At 40.2% G+C, this 25,935-nt stretch overlaps 1 protein-coding gene across 4 annotated transcripts in view; it reads right to left on the bottom strand.

Annotated features, from left to right (window-relative positions):
* The window catches only part of Glis3 (GLIS family zinc finger 3), a 426,885-nt gene that overhangs the window by 75,073 nt on the left and 325,877 nt on the right, over positions 1–25,935 (bottom strand). For all 4 annotated transcript variants that reach the window (XM_027406458.2, XM_027406457.2, XM_027406459.2 and 1 more), the window contains one exon: positions 22,876–22,986. In XM_027406458.2, the coding sequence (XP_027262259.1) occupies positions 22,876–22,986 (111 nt within the window). The remainder of the gene's footprint in view (positions 1–22,875; positions 22,987–25,935) is intronic.

The following is a 25,935-nucleotide window of genomic DNA, read 5'->3' as shown; positions in this document are numbered from 1 at the left end:
GCCACAGACTTTCCTAGGGCACAGTCCCCCCCCCCCTGTTTTTGAGACAGGGTTTCTCTGTATTGTTTTGGAACTTGTCCTTGAACTCGCTCGGTAGATCAGGCTGGCCTCGACCTCACAGAGATCCGCCTGCCTCTGCCTCTCGAGTGTTTGGGACTAAAGGTATGTGCCACCTATGCCCAGCCACATTCCCTTTTTCTGTGTGCTCTTACACAGATACTCTGCATATGCTCCAAAGTCAGATTCCATGTCCCGTATCCCTTTTAATTTTTCTAGATCTTCCCAACCTGAAATTTTTCCACTCTAATGGCCATTTCCTTTTGTCTTGGTGATGGCACTGTCATTTCATTTCATAGTAGATATGTGTGTATGTGTGTGTGTGTGCCATGCACACATGCAGTTACACATCACAGAACACACAGTAGGTGTGAGTGAGTGTGTGTGTCACGTGTACATGCAGCCACACATCACAGAAGTCACCGAGTGATTGTAAGTACAGTCCTTTGGTGCTATCATTACTGTTTTAAAATATAAACAGTGTTCTAGAACAATGTTTGGGGAAGAAACATACAACTCAAAGAGTGGCTAACAAATCTGTAATGGCTGTTAAGGGTTTATTAATCTATGATTATTCTTTAGGACAGTCCACAAAGGTGGACTGAACAGACTGAACCAGGCATTCACACATTCAGCCCAAAGGGAAGAACAGGGCAAGGCAGTACAAACATCCTTCAATAATCAATTGGGAATATATTAGGAAATAACCAGTTGAAATCTTAACAGAAACTAAACTTTCAAAAATCCACATATTTGGGGAGTTTATGCCCATCATTAGTCAGTTTTCATTCATGCCAAATTTTACTAGATAATATTCTATATATGTAGACATCTAAATTCACTACATGGTTTCACTACTCAAATCTGTATGTTGCCTCTCAGAATGTGCAAAAGTGCCAACTTTCCAACAGGAAATACTAAATCATTACATCCATGCAGGTATTTTATATCTCTCACTCACCTGAAAAGGCTGGGAGTGAATGCAACTTTCTACCATGCTTTAAAAGATTCTAGCATATGTCTGATAAGAACAACACAAGCATTTATAGGCAAGGGAGCTCCAAACTCTCACTCCTATCCCCTTCCTGACAATCTACCCCGCTGATGCTGATGATCTGACTCTGAGTAAGGGATGGGGCCATAGCCCTAGGAGCTAAGGCCACACACTCAGCCTTTGAAATTCGCCAGCTATCTAACCTCCACCTCAGAGGTCACACTGTCAAAAGAAGAACTTCAATGATGTTATTTCTCTGAATGGACAGACTTACTTTGCTAAAGATACCAGTGTATGCTAGCCAAGTGCTATACCACACAGCTATTCTCACCTCTCCTGCCATCGTCTAAGGACTATCTTTTGCACTGGACCATCTGAAATGAGGCCTGGCACAGACAGCAATCATAGGGACTAGATTCCTCTAGAGCATGCCTCCAGTCTGTGAGAGGCCTGCTAAGCCATCTCCATGTCTAGAATCTACTGAACTTTGGGAAAGGATGGTACCATTTTATCCTTTTTTATCATTCACTCACCACTTGCAAATGGCTCAATCTCTTCTCCAAAAACTATTAATACATAAATAAAACAACTGCACCCCAGACATGCTGGTTAAAGAAGCACAAATTTAAGGCAAGGATGGGAAAGATGGTGAAGACTGCAAACGGTCATGTGTGGTGTAAGCATGGAATACCAGAAGCAATGTCTTAAGCAACACTGGCCTCACTGAGTAAAAAGGACAGCTAGAGAGAAGTCCCAATGAAGGAGGAGAAGCAGAAACGAGTATTGGTGGTTCTGCACAGGTTCTCCACTCTGGAGAACGAGGCTCAAGTCCCCTTTCCCATCCACATGCCCTGGCCCTGGCAGGTTTTAGCACATGAGCTTTTGTTCTCAGAGGCTACAAGGAGCTCTGAACTTGGTCGGCTGTCTCTAACTCTGCTCTCCAATGCTCCAAGGACTCATGGTGCTTGTCTGTCATAATTATCAGCACCCCCTTGGGAAGATGCTATTATTGAAAGTGATTTCACATTCTGACACCACAGGAAGCTAGCACAAGTTGTAGCTACTTCAGATCTTTGCAGATAGCCCTGTGTGCTGGGAACTTTCAGACCACCAGAAATAAATGTTATAAAAGAAACTCTTATGTATATGTGTGTGTGTGTGTGAAAGGAAACGGGAGTACCATGGAAAGACATGCTATCCTTTTTCCACAAGCAATGCTGCAATGTAGAAGGAAGGAAAGGTGAGGAGTCAAACATCCGAAGTTTCAAGTCAGTGTGAGAGCCATTTTTAAAATCTGACTTTAAAAAGAAATCAAGGATTTTTTTATATCAGAAAATAAGTAAACCATGTCTTTTAGTTCATCTAGAAGGTAATAATAAAACTGAAAAGTAGAGACAACTGGCAGGGGAGATGACTCATCTGGTGTAGTTGTTTGTTGCCAAGCCTGATTACCAGAGTTCAAGTCCCTGGGATTCACACATGGTGGAAGGCAAGAACCAATTCTGAATTTCATATTCATGTCATGGCTTGGCATACATACACATGCACACATGTACATGTATACACACACATTTTTAAAAAAGTGGAGACAACCAAGAACTAATATACTATCTTCCTAAGGATCCTCTTTTACTGTCCAAAGAAACTCAAGTCTGAGCTTTTGAGTGGAAATCTAAGTCTCTTGACAATGGAAGGACAGTCCAGGCCTTTGCAGAACTCCCGGAGCAATCAAACACCAAGAAATGGCAACGTGTGGACTACAAGCAACTTAATTTTTCCTTCAGACCATGACGATCAAAAGAATCTTTCTATTCATTCAGGGAGACACCCCCAGTCTTCTCCCTCCCTACTGCAGGGACCAAGCAAATTCCTTAGTCTCTCATGTCATTACCACAGCTGAAATGGGTGCCCCCCTGTGCCAACTCTCTAATCAGTTTCAAAGTATGTTTTGTTGGTTCTCATTGACGCCACTCAAAGGAACCGGTCACTCGTGGTCTCAAAAGTTTTACAACAAATTGTATGATTAAACTTCTTAAACATGTCTGTCCATTACTAATCCTCTTTTGCCAACGTCCCTTTCAGAGAAAAATTGCAGTGCTGCACAGTGCCTGATTTATATTTCATTTTGAGAACAGGAAGTGAAGGGATTAAAGTTAAGGATTAAAACACTTACTCTTCACTGCATTTTTTTCTTTTCCCAAATGGCTTCTTGGTTGCCATGGTTACTGTTCACTGGTCCTTAGCCTGAGTACATGCCTCTTTGCATTAATAAAATATCTTAAATGAGACTTCATGAAAAAACAATAGAGGAAGTATTTCTAAGTTCAATAACCCTTAAAAGAATTTTCTTTTTGTAAAAAAAAAATCTATTTTTCTTTGTCCTTTTATTGGTAGGTTCAACAGGGAAACTCAAATTAAAAGGCAGTGGAGAAATGCAATCTAAAGAGGAACAATACAAAGTCAGAATTATTCATCAGGGGTGCAGAGGAATCACTCTGTGATAATAAGTTGGTCCCCTGCTTATAAACCAGTGTTTGGAGGAAGATTAAGTGTCTCTGGGAATTTCTAAAATGTTGCAACACCATGTAAACAGCAAAACTGCACGTAAATGCGGTGTTGCCATTCCAAATTGCAAATACCAGGCAGGAAATGAAGGTCTGAGGTTTTCACTGCCACAGTTAATTTAATCAAACCAACATAAATATCCCTGCTTTCTATCCAAGGCCCTGTCGTTCCTAGTGTCAGCAGCTCACAGGAGTGGAGCCAGAAGGTGGTACAAATGAAAGCATGCTGTCAGAGCGAGTGATGTCTCCCTGAGCAGGGTATGTGCCCTAAGCCTGGTAAGGAATCCAGAAGAAAGTGTGGCATTGCCAAGCAAGTGAGCATAAGCGTATCTGAACTGTTCTTTTATAAACACTCCACTGACATTCAGTTTAGAATGTGATGCCTACATTCCTTTACAAGGCCAAAGAAAATTAAGCACATGAAACACAATACATGTTCTAGTCAAGTCTATTTGGTTTTCTTTTAACTGTGTGCAAGTGCTTGCCTGCATGTGTGTGTCTGGTACCTAAGGAAACCAGAAGAGGGCACCGAATCCCCTAGAACTGGAGTTACAGATGTTTGTGAATTCTCATGTGGGTGCTGGGAACTGAAGTCAGCTCTTCTCCAAGAGGAGCAGCTGTTCCTAAGAGCTGAGACATTCCTCTAGCCTTGGCTACTAAGGAGGGGCTAGTATCTGGCTATTCCTGTATATTTATAGAGGGACTCTCTGAGAAGAAGAGATTCTCCAGGGGTCTCTTGGGTTTATATGTTCTTGTGAGCAAATAGCTTTGAGAAACCAGAAGACTCTCTCTTAATAAAAAGAAACATGTGTAGGGATAAGGACAATGTCAGCTGTTAAAATATAAGGACCTAAATATGACCCCGAGAACCCATTTCTTAAAGGCCAAGTAAGGTGGCATACACTTGTAATCTCAGTCTCGGGGAGTAGGAGACGGAACACTCTAACCTGCTTGAAGAATTATAGGCTAATGAGACACAATGGCTCAAATACCAAGGTAGATGGAACAATACCCACAATTATATTCTGGTATCCACATACTTGTGCATACATATGCAATGTGTATGTGTGTGTGCTCAAACACACACACACAACAGTATACACATATATACACAAAAATAGGTAAGTGTGCTTTGTTCATTATGAGAGAATCAAGTTTGCCAAGCTCATAATGTTCTTTTATAAACACAGCCCTAGGGTGGGCAGTGGTGGTGCATGCCTTTAATCTCAGCACTTGGGAGGCAGAGGCAGGAAGATCTCTGTGAGTTTGAGACCAGCCTGGTCTTCAAGAGCTAGTTCCAGGATAGCCTCCAAAAGCCACAGAGAAATCCTGTCTCAAAAAAACAAAACAATAAATAAATAAACAAATAAGATAAACACAGCCCTTTTCAATGTTACCTTGTGGAAACCTGGACTTAAAAAACAGGCCCAAGAAAATGGACCTAATCGGTTATTTCTATTGAGAATAATAATGTGAAATTTGTCACTGATGCAGGAGGATTACCACAAAACTGCAGCAGGTCAGGCTCTCCCTCATAGCAGGGGTAAAACCTAGCCACAACTCCTGCCATCTAAAAGGTCATTTCTAGGATGTGAATATTTTGGAGAGATGGGTATGAGGTTCTGGTTCACAGAAATAATTTGTCGAGCTAAATACATCTGCCCCCACCATTCTAGAGTCCAATGTTGAGTGACAGGAGCCATAATGGCAGCAGGAGGTATCTGTTCACCAACTACACTTCTGGAACCAGAACATGCTTACAAAGTCCCAGGATAGTCCAGACCTGAGTGATCAAGGAAACAGTGATAATTAATTGATTTCATGTATAGGGACAAGGCTAAAAGAAGGCCCTGAAAGGGAAAAATAGTGTCTGGCACCCAAGTTGGGACAAGTCTAGCATTGGGGTATCCCACCTGCATTGTGGACTATACCTTTATACTGTGTGAATACATATCACTGTTATTGGTTTAATAAAGGGAGCAGACTGACCAATAGCTGGACAGGATAAGGTTAGGTGGGAAAGTCAAACTGAGAACACTGAGAAGAAGAAGGGTGAGGCCAAGAATTTCGAGCAAATGCAGAGGAAGTAAGATGGCATGCTGTACTGAGAAAAGGTACCAAGCTATGTGGCAAAGCATAAATAAAGAAATATGGGTTAATTAAAATATCAGAGTTAGCCAATAACAAGCCTGAGCTATTGGCCAATCATTTATAACTAATATTAAAACTATGTGGTTACTTGGGAGCAGCTTGTGGGACAGAAATTTCTGCCTACAATGAATAGTACTGCTGGCCTAGCCATCAAAACAGACACTTAAGTTCTGGTGAAGGTACTTAAACAACATAAGCTTGTCACACCATCTATAGAAATAAGCCATGATAGAACATCTGGGAATTGTCATTAAACCAAGAAATTGTTAACAAGTGACAAATTGTCCATAGTGAGAAATCAGAATAGCCACAGAAAGAATAGCAAAATCAAAGGAACACTATGTGTGTGAGGTCAGAAGACCTCAGCTTGAGGCTGGTAACTGCACAGAGTGTAACTGGTGAGGTCATGAAGCTTCCCAGAATCTCAGGTCTTCCATCTGCACAACAGAAACAAAAGAGACCAGGGAGCCCCATCTGGATGGCACTCCTAGTCCAGCCACCTAGAGGGGCCTTAAGAGATCTGAGATAAGGACTGCATGTCCAGAGCTTCACCACTTTCTCTAACAGAAGGCCAAAGTAATATGTAGAATTGCTGTGATAATCTAGGAAGTCAGCAGGAAAAATGCCCAGTGAGTTAGGAGACATAGTACTTAATGGTTATTTTTTCTCCTTTACTTTGAAGCAGCATATCATAAGGGAAACGGAAGTAGGTACTTGTCCCCATTATTAATGATGTTTTCAAGGCAAGTTCACCATTGCTTTCACCAATGGTGCCAAGTTTGTGTTTTTGCTATGTTGAGTCTTCTGATCAACTTCATGCTTAATGATCTGTGTAGAAGAAGATGGCACCTGGGGCAGAGATGAGAAATGGGATAACAGTAGGGATGATTAGGTCCCTAGGATTATTTGTGCCAGGACATAATTGCAATAAAATCGTATTATTATTTTGCAAAACAAATGGAGGAGAGTTCCACTGACTCTGAGATGAGATTATTTCTGTATTTACTTCCACAGAGATGAGGGAATATGAAGCAGCTCTTTGCATGATCATCTCAAAATTCACATTATTCAAGGATAGATAGCAACACTTGTGTATTGGGCAACTCCAGGCCCTACTGGGAGACAGCTCTTGTCTACTACTCCTCACCAGCCTTTTGTTCTGTCAGAGCCTTGTGAAGACCTCAGAGATGCATGATGAGAAAACTACTTATGGGTAGGGATTTGCTCTTTTTAATCACCAAACATTAGTGGTCTTAGGGAGAAGCCCTGTGGGCTTTTGTAACATGTCTCAAAATCTACAAAGAAACTGGTGCCAGCATACTGTACAAAGTGGAGCTGTGTGTCACTCTCTCAAGATGCATTTGGAGGTCAATACTTGCCTTCGATGTGCATGTCAAAGTGTGGAAAGCTGATGTTTTATTTAGGTCACTTAAAGTGAAGTGTGCTTTGTATTTAACAAAACTGGCAACAAGGAACGAGGAAGCATCCCTCCTACCCTAGAGTGCAAGACATTTACTTAGTCCACTCAGGGGCAACATCTCCTATGATCACACAACAGCTCAGGGCTGGGGAAACAGACTCTTTAAAGGCGAGTATGAAGATAAGAGGAGTGCATGGATTTTCCCAGGGTTAGAGATGGGTTTCAGACTCAGTTCCAAAGCCTTTCTTGTTCTTTCATGAGAGATCAGTCAAAATGATGAGTGCCATGGGGGAAAGTTTAATGAAAACAGAGCTTAATCAACATGGTGGGACAGCAGGGTGGCCTTTGTAAAAGTGATGTCACATCAGAAACCTGCAAAAGAGGCAAAATCTAAAAACATTATTCTACAAAATGCATCTGTAGAAAATTTTCTGTGAATAAAATATCCACGTGGCAAATTACATTTCAAAACTGCCAAGCCACTAAAAACATTTGCAGTATGTGCAATGATGTAGTTAACAGCTATTAAATAGCTACTTCAATTCAATACAAACTCTCCACTGAAAGGTAGAAAAGATCACAGTCATTCATGAAAAAGAAGCACAAATGGTTAGTAACCTTGATAAAACTGAATTTTCAAAACCTAGGAAAAGATACTTGTATAATAATTAATATCTAGTAGAATCCATCAAATTCTCTTTCCTCATATATTTAAAGTATAAGAAAAATTTGGTTTCATATAGTCTTAACAAAGAGTTGAGTGAATTATTTCTGTAACATCATGTCAACATTATGTTGCTAGGAATTTATTCAACAACATATGCTAAGATCTCTATATTCTCATATGTACTATATAATTGTCCATAATACTAAAAACCTTTAAACGACCTAAATGTCTGAAGGCAGAAGACTGGTTAAGACAAATGCAGTGTATCTTGAAATGCAGCAAATAATAACATTGCTACTAGGGTATGACTCTAGAGCCCTGGTTCTCAACCTGTGGGTCGCAACCCCTAGCTGCTGAAAGACCCTTTCACAGGGCTCCCATATCGGATCAGATATCCTGCATATCACATATTTACATTATGATTCATAATAGTAGCAAAACTACAGATCTGAAGTAGCAATAAAAATAACTTTATGGTTGGGGGTCACCACAACATGAGGAACTGTATTAAAGGGTCGAAGCATCAGGAAGACAGAGAAACACTGTTCTGGAGCCATATCTAATTAAAAATACTTGTTGCTCTTCCAGAGGAGCTGAGTTCATTTCCTGGCACCTACATGGTAGCTTACAACTATCCATAACTCTAGCTGAAGGGGATCTGATACCCTCTTGTGACCTCTGCAGGAACCAGACATGCATGTGGTACACATACATAAATGCAAGTAAAACAAGCATACATGCAATATAAAAAAAATTAGTCATTAAAAAGATATTATCGTAGCATTGCAATTTCTATATATTATTCAATGAATGAATAAAGCCAAAGATATACATGCATATATGGATCTATATATTGTTGTTGTTTGCTTTTGTTTTTGAGGTAGGGTCTCTCTATGTAACCCTGGATGTCCTAGATCTCTCTATATAGACTAGGCTGGTCTTGAACTGACAGAGATCCATCAGCCTCTGCCTCCCAAGTGCTAGGATTAAAGGCATGTGCCATCATATACAGCTTTAATGTATTTTTTAATATGGAAACAAAAATGGATAGATATGCACCAGTACTAAGTCATCATGATTCACTGATTCAACTGCATATTTTAACATATCTGAAATCAAGGCATGGTATCTTGCTTTCAATGAAAGTATATGCATTTACAAATATGTATACCTTATGTAATTTTAAAAAGAGGATTGCTTGGACTCTGAGCATGATAAATTATTTTTCTTTTCTTCTTCTCTGTCCCTCAGTGCTGGGGAATGAGGGGTTTGAACGCAGGGTCTTACATACCTTAGGCACATACTTTACTAGGTATGAGAAAGCATGGAACAACTCTTTACTATTTGGCTCATAAGTTTTCACGGGGGTGCATGTTACAGGAAAAAGGAAACTTCTAGTGGAAGGGGAGAAAAACAGAATAAAGAGCAGGAAAAGGAAGAAGAAAGTAAAAAACATGACTGAGCTAATGCAGAAATCTAGGACCTAAGTCTTTGCAGACTCTGCTACAAAAGGCGCTTGTAAATGCGTATACGGAAGTATACTTCGAGAGGTGTAGACCGAGCTTGAAAATAGATCAATATATATCCACACCCAAATTTCAGGAAAACAAAAAAGGCCAAGCCAAGAAATGTAACATGACCAGAAAGCTAAGGCTTCATGCCTGGGAAGACTCTAAAAGAAACACAGGTTGCTGAACTGTAAAAGAAGGAGGCCATCAGAACACAGGATGGAATCACAGGGAACACCCAGAGAATCACATTCTATTTAAACACCATTCGGAGAAAACCACACACACAATGAGCCGATTCCAGGAAGACATTTAGCAGTCTCTCATGACAGCATTTTGAAAGATGGAGAAAGCTAGAATTGATGGTAGCACAGCTGGGTGTAGACACAGTCTGGTGAACCACAGTATCGAAAGAATGTTGATTAATGGAAATATGCCAACGCCAACCTAACTAATTGCCTGTCTCCTTTCACCCTAAATCACTAATTCATCCCCCACATTAGCACCATGATTATCTTCCTAAATCATGAGTCTGACCATAGTCTACACTCACCATCTTATCAGGGAAGGTAAGGCCCATCAATATCAGTTCCCTTGCAAACCTGCCCACTCTCAATGTCTGCCTCAATATGTTTCAGATACCCATTATGAAACTGTGTGCTCTAGCACCAGGAAATTGGAGACCAAAGAGTTCCATGAGATACTTTTGATAATGCGTGTGATCAGAAAAGATGTGGAGAACTGAGAATATTAATCCAGCATTTCTATGTATACCAGCAAGGTCACTCACAAAACAAAGCTCCCTTGGAGACAGACTTGAATATGTAATGGCTTTTAACTCCATGTATAAGGAATGTACAGACATGTTAGACTTGGTAATGGCACAATGAAGATTTCTTTAAAAGTCAGAAACCTTCAGGTAACTTTAAGAAGCTTTCTGAATATCTTTTTAGGGTGTGTGTGTGTGTGTGTGTGTGTGTGTGTGTGTGTGTGTGTGTGTGTGTGTGTGTCTGTGTGTGTGTGTGTGTGAGTGTGTCTGTTTCTCTGTCATGTGTGTCCATAGATGCATGCGTAGAGGCCAGGGATCAATTCTAGGCATCCTTTTTGCCTCCAGGTTACTTTGTAAGACCGGATCTTCCACTGGACTCATCATTTCAGCTAGACAAATCCATGTGTCTCTGCACTCCCAGCACTGGCCATAGGCATGTGCTGTTACGCTTCTATTTTTTTATGGGTCAATCTGAATTCAGGTCTCCAGGCTTGCACAACAAACACTTTACCCACTAAGCCATCTTCCTAGCCCATTTGTGTGTTTTCTGATTTTGATTCACTAGTAGGCTTCAGGGTGGAGGTGATACTTCTAATGATACTGAACTATAATGGCTGCTCTGCTCTTACAGGAGGCCCTGCAGTGTGGCTGCAGAAAGTCCCCATTCTCAAAAGCCACTTAGACAAAGGAATTTTCCATTCTGGTTAAAAGGATAAATAGCCCTAGAGATGAGGCTACCATCTGTAATCCTTCAACGGCTAACTCAAGCTAGTCAACCAGCAGAGGAAACAGTGAGCATTTCAGACATTGCATGACACCTCGCCAGCATTCGTAAAGAGAACTCTGGATTGCCAAGTGGGAGAAAATTCTTTCGCCAAAACATTTTGTGGAATGCCAAGATTGCAAGCAGCATGTCAAGACTTAATGGATGGCTTTGCATTAGGCACTATTAACTAACGCTGGCACATACTCTGTAGGCTGCTTGGCTTGCAGGAAAGCAGCCTACCACCTCTGCCATCACACTTGGTTCCCTTCCAACTTCTAAGCCTTTTTGCTTCTCAGGAACAAACCAGAGAGAGTAGACATAGTGATAAAAAAAATCATCCCGAGTTTAAAGGCCAAAGAAATAAAATAAAGTAATGTACACATTCACAATGGCTCTGAAATGTGGAAGTACCAGCTGCAGGGACCCAAGCCGTTTCTTAATATCACTATTGCCACGATCACCACTGAAACCTCTGAATCAGACACTGGGTCTGGATCTCACCTGATGTTTAAATGGCAGCTGTAGAAGGCTTCAAGATGGGCTACGTGACTTAAGCAAACATAAAACTCCATAGAGCAAGAAAAATGCTCCCTTCTCTTTAGAAAATTCTTGCTTCACCTCACTTTTGTGTCTTTTTATGTGTATGGATATTTTGCACCACAGTGGCTACAAGAGGGCACTGGACATGCTGGGACTGGAGTTACAGATGATTATGAATCTTCATATAGGTGCCAGGAATTGAATCTAGGTTCTCTGAAGAGCAGACAGTGCTCTTAAATGCTGAGGTATCTGCCCAGCCCCTCACTTTGATCTCTACTTCCACATAGTAAAGCCAGTTTCCTCAACAGAAATGGAATACCAAAGCATTTTCCTGTGTATCGGTATGCCCAATACTAACCCATGCTGTCACCACACACCAAGGTCCTGTGACTCTCCCGTGCTTGAACCTCCTGAGTGATGGACAGCAACAACCTCTGTGTGTGGATTTTCTCATTGCTAATTATGACAAACCGAGAAAAGAACAACTGATCACAGGGCCTATCATTAAGCTTGGTGACGGAAAGATTGGAATTCAGGCCTTTGACTCAGCCCATACCAAAAGAACAGCAGATAATGCAAACGGTAGAAATAAAATGAGTAATAAATGTAACAGTAAGTAAATTGGTAAGTCTGTGAATTTAGATAAGGCTGACTCAGAATAAAGTCAGCATCTACAATGGTTACAAGGTAAAACTCTTTAATTTGTAATCAAGAGCCACACGCCTGCCATCCACACAGCAGGTTTAGGGAAGGTCTATAGTGTCAGGCAGTGATTCCCAAGCCAAAGGCTTTGTAAAAACAGCATTTGAGTGGTCAGACTGTCCAGGAGGGATTTCAAAAACACAGTTTTAAAAAAAAAATTTTGAGACAGGGTTTCTCTGTGTAGCTTTGTAGACCAGACAGACCTTCTACTTAAAGAGATGCACCTGTCTCTGCCGCCCGAATGCTGGAATTAAAGGCATGTGCCACCACCGCCTTGCTCAAAAACATATTTTTCTTTAAAGGATAAATTAAAGATCTTTTGGGAAATGAAAAAAATAGTGGATAGATTATCAGTTTACAGTCACATCATAATCTGCTTCCAGTAGTTATTTTTAAGCAGCTAAGATCACTTGAAGGGGAAAATTAATTAATTGGATACGTGAAGAACATTGTTGCTAGTTCACTGAAATTTCAACAACCTCTTAGTGTTCTCTAGGAAAACCCTGTAACGGATAAGACATAATTCCCCTAATAATAATAACTCGTTTTGGTTGGACATATACAAGATGTCAGGCACCATGCTCAGTGTTTTAACTGTCATTATCTCAATAGGACATGGACATTGCATTAATAGACATATAAAGTTATGACAGAATCACTGATGTGTAAGTTTTAACAAACCATAATAAACTTACATGACTGCATAATTTCCAATATCACAATGCAACATTTAAGTTAAAAAACACATCACTGACCTACTCCTTTAAGGCACAATAATCTTCTATTCTCACAGCATGAAGTTTCTAAATTAATTAGCTTGAACTTATTTACTCTGAACATTCAATGCTATAATCAAAGAGAGTAAGACCAGGTACATCTGATAATTAATTCCCATCTCTTTTCCTAATGAATAATCAATTAGCACCAATGTAAAAGACACTTGGAAGTTCACAATGCCCCATTCTCATGTCACTAGTCTAGTCTTATCTTTGAATAAAGAACCCTCAGTTAGAATTGATCATAATGGATTCTAGTGGCGGTCAGCTTTATGTCTCTACTTAGCTAACTTAGCTAGCCTATAGTCCATGCCTGCCAACAAAATATCCACAAATCTAAGTATTGCTGTGAAGATATTATGCAAATGTGATTAACATCTTCAGTCAGATGACTCTAACCTAAAAGAGACTATCTAATAATCTCTGTGGGCCTGGTCTAATCAATAGAACTGAAGCCTCCTGAGGAGATTTCAGCCTGTGGAGTTCAGCTCCCACCCCCAGCCAATCAACCAAGGAAAACAGGAACTACACGGTTATCTCTTTGTCCCTTGACCTCACCACATACAGTCAGTCCATCTCTACTCCCTCGTCTCTCATTTTAATCTAGACTGCTTCCTTGTCAGAAAAGTACATAGACTCCTGACTCTGGCCATTGCTTATAGTCTGCTTCCATCGTCCAACTAACCAGAAACACAATAACCCCCATCTTATCAAAATCCAGCTTGAATTTCTGTGCTGGCTATGGCAAACTTGACACAAGGTAGAATCATTTTGGAAGGGACATCAATTGGGAAAATTCCCCTATTGATTAGCCTGTGAATATACCTGTGGTGCATTTCCTATTTATGGTTTATGATTGATGGGGGAGGACCCACTTCATCTTTGGCAGGGTCATCTCTGGGCAGGTGCTCTTAGACTGTAGAAGAAGGCAGGCTCATCAAGCCATGAGGAACAAGCCAATAAGCAGCACTTTTCCATGGCCTCTACTTCAGCTCCTGCCTCCAGGTTCCTGCCTTGAGTTCTTACCCTAACTTTGTTTGACAGTGACCTGAAAGTTGTAAGCTGGGATAAACTCTTCCTCCCAAAGTTACTTTTGGTTATGATATTTTAATCACAGCAACAGAAACCCTAACTCAGGCTGCCTCTCAGACTGCCTCTAGGGAATGGAGTGTGTCTTAGCATTTCATATACTCAAAGGTGTAACAAAATCTCAGACACACAGAAATCTTGAGGAACTACTTGTGGAATAATTTGAATATTTTAAAATTCAATACTAGAGGAGTTAATATACAAGAGCAAAGAAGGCAAAAAAATTCTTATTTGGGCAACATCTTAGGGGAAGATAGGTATAACCAAAGTCATACAAATAACACAACTGTTCACAAGGTGTCTTGCTTCTGCCTTATAATCTTAATTTCAGAATGCCAGTGAAATCTATGGAACCTCTCTAAAGCAAAAACCATTTTTTTGTGTATCGTTGGGGAAACATTCTTGAACTTCCCAAACCTATCATTTTCATCCATCTACAGACTATTCACCTATAGGCTATGAACCCTCAGGACAGAACCCTTGGGCAGAATCAAGCATTGCATGTCTAAACTTTAATTCCCTCTGGTTTGGGTCCATTTCCTTTCCTTTTTATGAACCATTTTTGCAGCAGTCATATGTGCCTGAAAGACAGGCTGCAGCAATATCTGAGAGATGGCTCCTCCAAGAATACTCAATTCTCAAGGAGGAAAGTATTTCCAAGGACATTGTTCATCTGTTGTCAGTCACAATGGGCTGCCAAGGATGGCTGCTACGTGACACAACAATGCTTCCCTCCTGAAAGAGCTCCTCTTTCACCTCTGGGGCCCAGGGTTTGCCTTTCAAACTAGCTGCAAAGACAGGAAAATGGAAAAACTGGGGGGAATGTGACTTGTTAAGTCATGATGCAATTCGAGGCACTGTTTAAAAGAAGCTCGTACCTCTCAGGGTCCAATCCAAACACTTTGGGGACAAGGCCACCTGCCCAGTATCCACCAAGAAAAGTTTTTGCATCAGGCGTATCCAAGCCCTTGTGTGAAGTCACCCTGAAAATAAATCCTCACAGCTCAGACAGCCAAGATACAAACAAATGTGAAAGTATTACCCAGGAGAGCTAAGACCGAGTTCAGCTGAAGCTGAAAACAGAAGGCAAGCACGAACTTGCAGAGGGAGCAGTAACCACACAGAGATGTGAGTGCTTTGGAAGAGGAGATGAAGAAGGGGACACCTGAGAAGGGCAGTGCGGGACTGTCTCCTGAGAGCTCAAGACACAGTACGGAGACTGCAAAGGCTCTGTGGCAAACACTTTTCTTTCCAAATCATCTTTATCAAGGATGCTAAAACATTAAAAGAAAGAGAATGAGAAATGTAAAATGTCCTGCCTTTCAGTGAATCAGAAAAGCACTGATTTCCATAAGGTACCTGTGCCTGGGCACTGGACTGCCCCAAACTGCCCATTAAAGCACCCGTCAGAAGGTCTTTTTTCTTCACGTGCTTTGCCAGAAAGATATGAGACACCCACCATTCCACCATCTTTGTTTTCTATGTTGGGTTTTGATTCCAAGTAAGAGTTCTCAGTGGGGATAGAAATAAGATGATCTTATGATCTACAGCAAAATTTTGTGATGGACTCAAGAACAATGGCTTCAAGGAATAAAACACAAGACCTCACTCCAAAAAAGTCTTTCTCATTTGCAAAGGTACACCATGCCCCGGGTCACAGTAAGATTTTGCTTTAACTAGGCAAAGATTTGTTACATTTGTTTCTGCTGTGGAATACTACCATAACTATGTGAAGGTGTGTTATATTTGTTTCTGATGCCTTTGTTAATGCTATAAAGATGGTGTTACATTTGTTTTTGCTACATTTGTTTAATTATGTAAAGATGTGCTGCATTTGTTTCGTCTTGCCTTTCTAAGGCACCTGATTGGTTCAATAAGCTGAATGACAAATAGCTAGGCAGGAAAGGGAGAGGCGGGGCTGGAGGGCAGAGAGAATTTGTAGGAGGAGAAATCTAAGTACACAAGAGAAGGAAGAAAGGAGAGACAGAGAGACAAAGAGAGGGACACACCTGAGGCTAGAAGCCAGGCAGCCACCAGCCACCCAGACACTGGAGGAAGCAGGAAAGAAAGACATATATAAAAAAAAAGGTAAAAATCCCCAAGGCAAAATGTAAACAGGTTAATTTAAATTAAAAGATATAGCTAGAAACAAGTGTAAGCTAGGCGGAGCATTCATAGCTAATAATAAGTCTCCGTGTCATAATTTGGGAACTGGTTAGTGGCCCAAAGAAAGCCTGCTGCACAAGACCTCACTCCTTAACAGCTTTGTCATTTGCCAAGATACTACACACAAGGGAATGTATAGGCATGACTTCTCACAGATATCTCTTCTGCCTGAAAGCATGTGTCTCTACTAGACCTGCCATCTTAGGAGTGTAGACACAGCCTCACTTCACTCAGAATCCTCAGGACCAGCCAAGGCCTCACTTGCTAATCAGGCTCCAAGAATCACAAGTGAAGACCACCTGAGTTGTGGTATTTGGCAGGAGGTAGAAGACACTAAGTTTCAATGACTAGTCACTCTTGTGCCACCCCAACTAAATAGGATGGGCTGAAGAAAGAGGCAATTAAGCTCTGGCTAAAGTGGTGACACATCTATGCATATGCTTCCACAGCTGAGGATGCCAAAGCAGGAAGATTCCAAGTTCAAGGCCAGCCTGAGCTATACAGTGGCACCCTATCTCAAAAAACAAACAAACAAACAAAATAAAAACCCTAACATGACCCAGACAACTATTCCTAAGGAGGTAGCAATATCAGATTCTTTGAAAATTAGCTCAAACAGGAAGTACAATAAATTGACTGAAATCAGTAGATTTCTTCTGAAACCAGTGAATTTCTCAAGTGGTATTATCTGTTTCCTTTTGCTCAGTTCCTGGAGTGACTTTTCTAGACTGTCTCACTTCAACACACCCCTCCTGTTATTAGTCCTCCATTGTCATCCTTCTTTGCATTGATGTCACACCTATTTTCTGTGTTTACTATCATCAGAACGTCAGTCTAAGAGGGCAAAAACCACATCTCTTCTGTGTGTTTGTTTCCTATGGTTCTAACAAGTACCCACCACACAGTAAGTAATTAATAAATATTTACAAAATTAATAATGAAACTTTGAGACACTTAAAATATCTACTAGTAGCTCCATGAGATGCCAAGAAGGAAAGGATTCTTTTGTCTACCATATTCCCTAAGGAATATTAGTGTACCACAAGGACCTAAGAACTCTGCGAAGAAGAAAACCACTGAATATGATTCAGCTCAGTGTTTCCTCAACTTACTTGGAAATAAATAACTTAAAAACAAGTATCTAGGAGGCTGGGGAGAGCACTCAGCAGTTAACAGCAGTTAAGCTCTTGTAGAGGACTTGGGTTCAGCTCTCACAGCCAACCACAATTCCAGTTCCATGGTACCCAATGCCCTTTTCTGAGCTCAAGGGGAATCAGGCTAAATGGTGCATAGACATACATGCAGGCAAAGCACTCATACCCACAACTAAAATAAACCTAAAAACAAAAATAACAACACAAAACAAAGAAAATCTATCTAATAACACCCCATGTAATTTGTTCCAAGAGCAGTGCATGGGTAACAGTTTTTAATCACAGTTAAGACCTTGGGCCATCATCCCAGAGACAGTGGGGATATTTTCCTGTAAAGCTGAATACAGCCCCTCTGATGACAAACAAACAAACAAACAAACAAACAAAAAACATGCTTATTTTATTCACTGGTCATTCTCACTGACAAACTTCTTGAAGTCCCTCTTCAACTCCTACAAGTGTGAATTCTTCTAAACAGCCTCTATCACCACAAGCATCAACCCACTTTAAAAACAAAGGTGGCATTACACTGGGCCACGTTATCATAGAAGCCAGCAGGCAACTTGTTCCAAGCAGCAATCATTATCAATATATGGTTGAATTTGTGATGATTTGCAAGATCGTTTTTTTTTCATTAAAACATAATCATTTATTTTCATCATTATTTTTTTCACCAAAAGTATTTCTTCCAAGAGCATCTCCCAGAAACTTTCTTGAAATTAAGTTCCTCTCAGCTGAGAGGTATGGGGATCCAGATGTGTCTCACCACGATTCTGAGGTGTGATGTCAGTCATTTATCACCAGTGCTATGATGTACAGATGTTTGTGAGCTATTAAAAAAAAGACAACTTTGCACTCCTTGAGTCTCAGCCCCGTAACAGAAGAATTATCCTCACGCACACCCACCATGGTAGTGTCACTGAAGTGTCCCTAGAGAGTTGGACTCCCTTATCCCAGTCAAGACTGTGGTGTGGGCCTATTCCTAATACTCCATTAGTGATTTTAACTGATTCCCATTGAGTAACAAGGGAGAGATAATGAAAAGGAACCATAAGTCCGGGGAGGCACTTGAACACACACCCCACCTGCCAAAATAAAAATAGACGAAAGCACAAAACCATTAATGGGGAAAGCATGATTCATTCATTATTTTGCCGAATACGCCAATTTAAAGGAAAGTATTTTTGCAGCTTCCTCGTCATTGTTCCAAGAACTACACACTGCAAGCTGAACCCTTGGGTTCTCTAGAAGTATATAGTTTGAGGTGATGCTGGGGAAAGGTGGTGGCTTGAAACAGTCTGAAGAATTGCCAGTTTCCCTTGAAGAAAACTGCATTAAGTAAACTGCCCTCACATAGCCAGAAAGCCATATAAAATTGCCTCTAAGTATGCAATATGAACATTTTTAATTGCAGCAGCTTGGATTGCGGTCGCAAAAGTGAATACCAATGATATTCAGGCAACCAAGGGTCAATGTCTAACGAGCATTTAGCAACTCATACGAAGTTCAGAATCTTTATGGAAGTACAGAATGGAGAAAGATTCTTGTCACCTCTAACTTTTGGCCAGGCATTGCTTGTATTCAAGTCCATTTGATAACACGCTGGAGTTGAAGGAAACCCCTGTTCATGGCACTTCCAAGGTGAAAATGAAAAATTCTGATAAAACTCACAGCCTTGAGAAGAATCTCAAGTGGCCTATTGTCTTAGTCTTCTCTTCATTCACTCACGCACTGGGAAGAACCGAAGGACAGACTTTTGCTCTGGAGGCTAAATTCTATTCTCAGTGGAGACCTTTACTGGTGACTTGAATACTTTCCTACTTGCTTTACGAGTGTGCAACACACATTTGATAAACAAGGCTGGATGTCTGTTGGCTGAGGAGGTGCGAGTGTGTGTGTGTGTGTGTGTGTGTGTGTGTGTGTGTTTGACTTATGCAAACAAAAAAACTTCTCTCTGAGTACAACAATCCAAAGTGCCCCTGTTCTTTCCCTTTTCTTTCTTTATACAGCTTGAACAATGTTTGGCTGAGACTGCAGGTCCATCTTATTTTTTAGTGGTGTGTATCATGTAACAGAAAGGGTCGTATGTTCTCGGCCAGGGCACCACTTAAGAGCAACTTGCCTCTCCTGATATACATTATCTTATGGGTGCATTGTTACCAGCCAGGGTTTCAGAGTTGGGCCTCATAAAGCTGGCTACATTAAGACCAAAATAATGTCATTTAGTGTCTAGGGGGAGGTTAAGAAGAGGATTAGAGGGAGGCGGGCAGGCAGGGGATATTAAACAAGTCCATGACTAACAGGGTGTGACAGAAAAGAGTTTTACTCTTTTCAACAAAACAATTCCCTACGGCTGGGCCCATTACTCCACTGTGCCTTTATCACCTTGGAATTTTTATGGTTATTTTTGATGAATTCACATTTTTGTAAAGCCCTTTTTGAAATCATGCCAGTTTTCAATTTTTAATTAAAGTCGTAAATAATCTTAATTCTGCCTTAAAAGGTTTATTGTTTCTTTCTTTTTTTATTATTGAGGCCAGGAAATATTTCAAATACCAAGTCTTGACGTGAGTGAGCAATTAGAAGCTCTCTAAGGTCTAGTGACAACATTGTACCGTGTAAATATAACACACTAGGATATCGGCTTGAGATTTAGCAGCGTGGACAGACTGATTTTGGGTTTATCAGCAGCTGCTTCTCTTGGGAATGACACTGCCTCTTTTGTTGGATGAAGCGACTTTCATTTTAATTTCATGAATTAACCATCACAGATTTAGAAAAGACTTTTTGGAAAGTAAACACTGTAAATTTGTCACTGAGGGCTGAACAAGGAAAGTCAACCAAATCTGATTCAACTGTTTGCACAACACCGGTGGGCAAATGAGAGAGGGACTACTTCATTTTACATAAATCAAACTTAAGGAAGAGCTGTAATGTCTGACATGATATTACCAGACTGCTGGAAAGCCCTACCTTTGTTTCCTAGACTGCCCGCTGAAGGTTGCAAGGGAACTGTAAATACAATCCTATTTTATAGTCTCAAGGTCTTTTTTTTTTAATTAGTGCTTCACACAATCAAAATTACTCTTTCTTTATATGAGGCCAATATTAACAATCTCTAAAAATGTCCAGTGTGTTCCCACACCTGTGAGCATCACTACTGTTGTCTCCATAGGGGATAAATACTCTTTACTGCCATGGCAGTAGGTTCTGTGACAGTGTTTTCATCTTGCTGGTAGTCTTACTTATTAGGGACAACTTGGAAGTAGAGAATGATCTAGAATGGAAACCGTCTCTCATCTAGAAGACTGGGCTTTTACAAATTGAATATAATTTATTCCTTTGAATGTATAAGATACAGACCATGACAAAGCCAACAGACAAAGATCCTGCTAAAGGGTCCAATTGTGATATTGTGTTATTTTAAGAGGAAGCATTGTTGTTCCAAGTTTATTTACATTAAAGAAAATCCCTTTGCTTCTCTAAATTCAAGTCATAACCAAACCATGCAAAGTAATTCTGGATAACAATTTATTGGTATTCCAAAATAAAGAGATTTAGATAATCTCTAGAGGAAAAAAAAACACAATTGATTTACAAGACTGGTTTTGTAACTAGTTAAGAGTATCTGTCAAATACTTGTAGCTGAGTGTTTTTCTTCCTCCAAATGAAGACTTGGCTAAGTACTTTCTGCATATAAGCCCTCAAATGGTACTCAAGCCTAGCACCTCAAGACAGAACAAAAATACAGTATCAAAAAAAAAAAAAAACAAAAACTATAGAGGATTTCCCAACACCAAATATCAAATCTCCAAAAGCTATGAAAAGAAGTGCACAATTTTGACTAGAAGGCACAGTGACCAGAAAACCCTTGCCATAGGGTTCATTCACTTGAAATAACTTAAGTCTTAATGTGTTACAAATTTGTTACAAAATCCCCTTAAATCAATTAGATAACCAACTCAGCACAAAGGTAGCACTAAAAGAGCCAAGTTAGTGCAACATGTTTCTGCCATGGACAGAAGATCCTAGTTTATTCAAACACTTAAAAGCTTGGGTGTTGGACAGAACTTGGTGGGGGAAGTGCTCATGTGAGAACATAAGGACCAGAGTTCAGTCTGAGGAACAAGCCACCTGTGGTGGCATGTGCATGTGTGTGATGGCATACGCATGTGTGTGGTGGCATGTGCATGTATACAGATAAGCCACCTGTGGTGGCATGTGCATGTGTGTTACAGCATGTACATGTATGTGGTGGCATGTGCATGTATATTGATAAGCCACCTGTGATGGCATGTGCATGTGTGTTACAGCATGTGCATGTGTGTTACAGCATGTACATGTGTGTGGTGGCATGTGCATGTATATTGATAAGCCACCTGTGATGGCATGTGCATGTGTGTTACAGCATGTGCATGTGTGTTACAGCATGTACTTGTGTGTGGTGGCATGTGCATGTGTGTGGTGGCATGTGCATGTGTGTGGTGGCATATGCATGTGTGTGGTGGCATGTGCATGTATACTGATAAGCCACCTGTGGTGGCATGTGCATGTGTGTTACAGCATGTACATGTGTGTGGTGGCATGTGCATGTATATTGATAAGCCACCTGTGATGGCATGTGCATGTGTGTTACAGCATGTGCATGTGTATTACAGCATGTGCATGTGTGTTACAGCATGTACATGTGTGTGGTGGCATGTGCATGTGTGTGGTGGCATGTGCATGTGTGTTATAGCATGTGCATTCACTACTTGAAGCAAAGTGAACAGCCCCTGAAGAACAATACCCATAGCTGACTTCTGGCCTCTAAACACAGGTTTGCACACATGTACACCCACCTCCACATGAACATGCCTATGAGCCTACACCCACCACACAGCCCATAAAACTCAGATCTCAAGTGGCCTGGGAGACAGTAAATTCCCTTTCTCAGAAGGTTTGGAAGGCCAGTCTGGCCAGCCAGTGGCAGTATTGTGTGGCGTTCACAGAGCAATGCAGACATGCTAGCTAGATGGACTTGGACACTTCTGCCAAATCTGTAACACTCTAATGTCTGCAGATTTTGAAATCTGCCTTGATCCCTCACTGATGTGAAAGTCAAATTAAGTTCAACATTTTGTCCCCTCCACCACCAATTTCACACAAAGTGCCTATCAAGCCAACCACGGGGAATGCTCTCTTCAAATACTAGGGTCACCCAAGTTCTTCAATGGAGTGGAAATTACTTGAGCTAGCTGATACTTTTACAAAAAAAAAGTATTTCTCCAGAAAGAGTTTCCAGAAATTTCCATAAAAGCTTTTTGTTATTAACATTTCCTGGGGTTGGTGGCTGGCATTAATTTTCTCTGCAAGCTTCCCCAGAAACTTTTACATGACTGTATTAGTTGTGCCAACTACAGCCTTGCTGAGGCCTCGGGGAAGGTGTCCTCCTCATTTCAAGCTTAAGACATCTTCAAAGTCAAAGGTCCCAACGCCCTGTGAAACCTCTGTGACTGCAAGAGTAATTCAAACACAGCTTTCCTGACTGGGAAACTCTCTTTGAATTTTACCTTTTTCCTTGCTTGTTGCTCTTTGGAAGAATGCGCCTTCACGTGCTTTCTTAGGGAGCTTGGATCTGTGTAGCGTTTTGTACATCCTGGAATCTGACAAGCATAAGGTTTCTGAATAAGAGAAGAGAGAAAGACAGAGCTGTGGTTAAATCATGAAAGTAACAGGGTCGTGCTTTGTTCAGACTGTTCAGAGCAGGAAGCAGCACCAAGTGACAGGTGTGGAGTGCAGGGTAATACTCATGCATGTTAATTAAGACACCCAGGAATTCTGCATCATGATGATGAGAGAATAACCTTTCAAAACGAACCCACAGAGATGCATTATCCTCAAGATTTTTCAGCGAGTACCTTACATTGCAGTGTAACCATAAAATCTCTTGTATAATTTTTAAAGTGGAAGTTATACTTACATACTTACAGTTATCTCCCTGAGAAAATCTTTGGTACTGTCAGAAATAGTAAACAGATCTTTTAAGGCTCAGGTAAAGAAGCTGTAGAAAAGTCCAGAAAAGACTGGATTTGGTTCAGAGGGTACCTGATTCAGAAAGAGGAAAAGAATTAAGAAGGAAAATTAGTATAAAGCGAGTAAGAAATAGTAGGTCTCAAACAACAGACACAAAAACTTAGCCAGAAGAACAGTAATATTAGTCACAGAGAAGTCAAGTGACATGAATGAGCCCTTAGTGGGGGGACAAGGGTGCAATTTCCTGTGCAGCAGAGAGACGGGAAATATATGGAAATGTGAGGTATGTCCCCAAGGGCTTGGCGCCTAAGGTAGACATGAATGCATGACATAGGTGGGAGGGGAAGAACAATTCAAATCCATTCTGACATCAAACAAATTAAAAACAAAAACTAGAACAACAAAAACAGGAGTAATTGTGTAGAAAAGATGAATTATCATCTACTGTGAGAAACGAGACTAGGGCCTGTATTATGTAATAAGAGAAAGATCTGAAATCCTCTCTTGATGGGAGGAGTCTTCTCCGAAGCCTGCTATGCTAGGGACAAGAGCACACCACAGCTATTCTTACCCCACCATGCTCTTGTTTTCATGTGTGGTTCATTTACTGAGTAAATGTGGACTTTCTTATTCGCTTGCTGAGAGCAACATTTAGAACTCACTGACATTCTGTCATTTTGTTTTTCATTCCAAAGGTGAGAGAGAATCATGCTGTATCGTTTCATTGAAATGCTCGATTTGAATACAGGATTTGATTACTCATTGACTGATCTTGACTTACTTTTGATTGATTAATTGAATAACCTAAGATTATGTTTCTAGAATGTTCTGGGCACTTACTAAATTCTAAGTAACTCTACCAATAAATGATGGATGAAGAGGAACCAGGCCCTTACCGAATTCATTTTTTTTTTAAGTGAGCAATTAATGGCACTTTGTTCCATGAGGGAACAAAGATTTTGCTTTAACCTGAAAATCTTTGCTGAGTTCACCCAGCCCTTCCCGAACTAGCTTTCCCTACTCTGCCTTCACATCAGCGGAGCAAGTAGCCAATATCCATCCTTCAGTATGAGCACACACACTTGAGGTTGCAGTGAGAGTGGGTACCTCATGGAAGCAGTTTTGTGAACACTGGCATGCTCTAGGGATCTATGCTAGTGTAAGTGGAGTGGGAAATGCCATTTGACATTTTATTTAAAATACACTTGGAGAAAGCCTAATACACACCATTCCTCCCAACTGGCCTTGAGGCCTCCCCTGCATATGTCACTTGAGGCTAGCATGCCCAATCAGCCGTCAGGCTCTGGTGTGGACAACAGTGCTATCCTATCTATCCTGTCATTTTATCTCTGATTACCCAAGCTTTCATTGGCATGTTATACTCCATCAAAAGGGCTATTTCATGATTTTCCAGCTGTCCTGAATAATTACTTCTCTTATTTAGATTTAAGACGTTAATAGAGAAATGTATTAACAAAAATTTTCAGGGTTATTATAGTGAATTCAAGAATCTTTGTGAGAAAATCATCTTCCTGAGTACAGAATCTATTTAGTTGAAAAGATACCTTTATCCCAAAATCCTGCATAAGCTTTTGTATAAGGGGTGATTAACAGAAAGGAACCTAAATATAAGTTAAACATTCTTCAAAGAGCTACAGTTAGCTTTGGAAGACAAGAATTTAATTTATTTACCAATTTGTTAAAGGAAGTAAACATTTGAATAGGAGACAGTTTGAATCTTAAGGAAAAATGAGAAAATCTTTTTAACAAGATAAATATGACCAGTTTTAAGAGATGTTGCACTGAATTCAAATCATAAAATCATTATCTTAAACAGCTTTATTTAAAAGTTCTTAAAGGGCTACACATTTTTACTTTACTGAAGTAAATGCTGAAATTACTTTATAAAATGTTTTATGTTATTAGCTAAAATTGGTACCAAAGAAGGGTATTGTTGAGAAACAACACGTTTCCTGAAGCATGGCTTTGAAACTACAGAGAACTGGTTAATGGAACAATTTGACAATCTTGTTTTATGAGTGGTCACACTTCCATGAAAAGGTTTAGTGACAAACTGGAAAATATACTGGATTAGACCAAGACCATTTCAGATACAACAAAATAGGACATTAAACATAATTTATTCTTATATTTTCTATGTTGAAAAATTTCAGCACTTTCCATATATCTATGTAATATTCTATTCTATTGGCCCTGAACAAATTAATAAATCCACTCTGGCTAAAGCAGCAAAAGTTTATCCTTTGCCCATGTTTCAGGTATTTACCAGAGAAACCATCACATCTATGCATATTAGGAGATAATTCTGTTTAGAAAGGTTATATGACATACATAGCTAAAATGACTTCTGCAAATATGACTAATAGAGACTAATATAAAATGTAATAAATATGTCAACCATAACATTAGAAGAATCTTAAATATGTATGAGAAGGTGTGTAGAAATAACAGTATCTTTTCAAAATTCAGGCTCTGGTGTAGTTTAATAATAGACATCAGAATGTTAACACTGAGAAAGTACTGTCATGAATACATTATTTGCAAGAACGTGGGATAAGAGATCCGTGATGTGTATA

This window comes from Cricetulus griseus, chromosome 3 (genome assembly GCF_003668045.3).
Source record: "Cricetulus griseus strain 17A/GY chromosome 3, alternate assembly CriGri-PICRH-1.0, whole genome shotgun sequence".
Lineage (NCBI taxonomy): Eukaryota > Metazoa > Chordata > Mammalia > Rodentia > Cricetidae > Cricetulus > Cricetulus griseus.
This window is presented reverse-complemented; position numbering and strand designations above follow the sequence as displayed.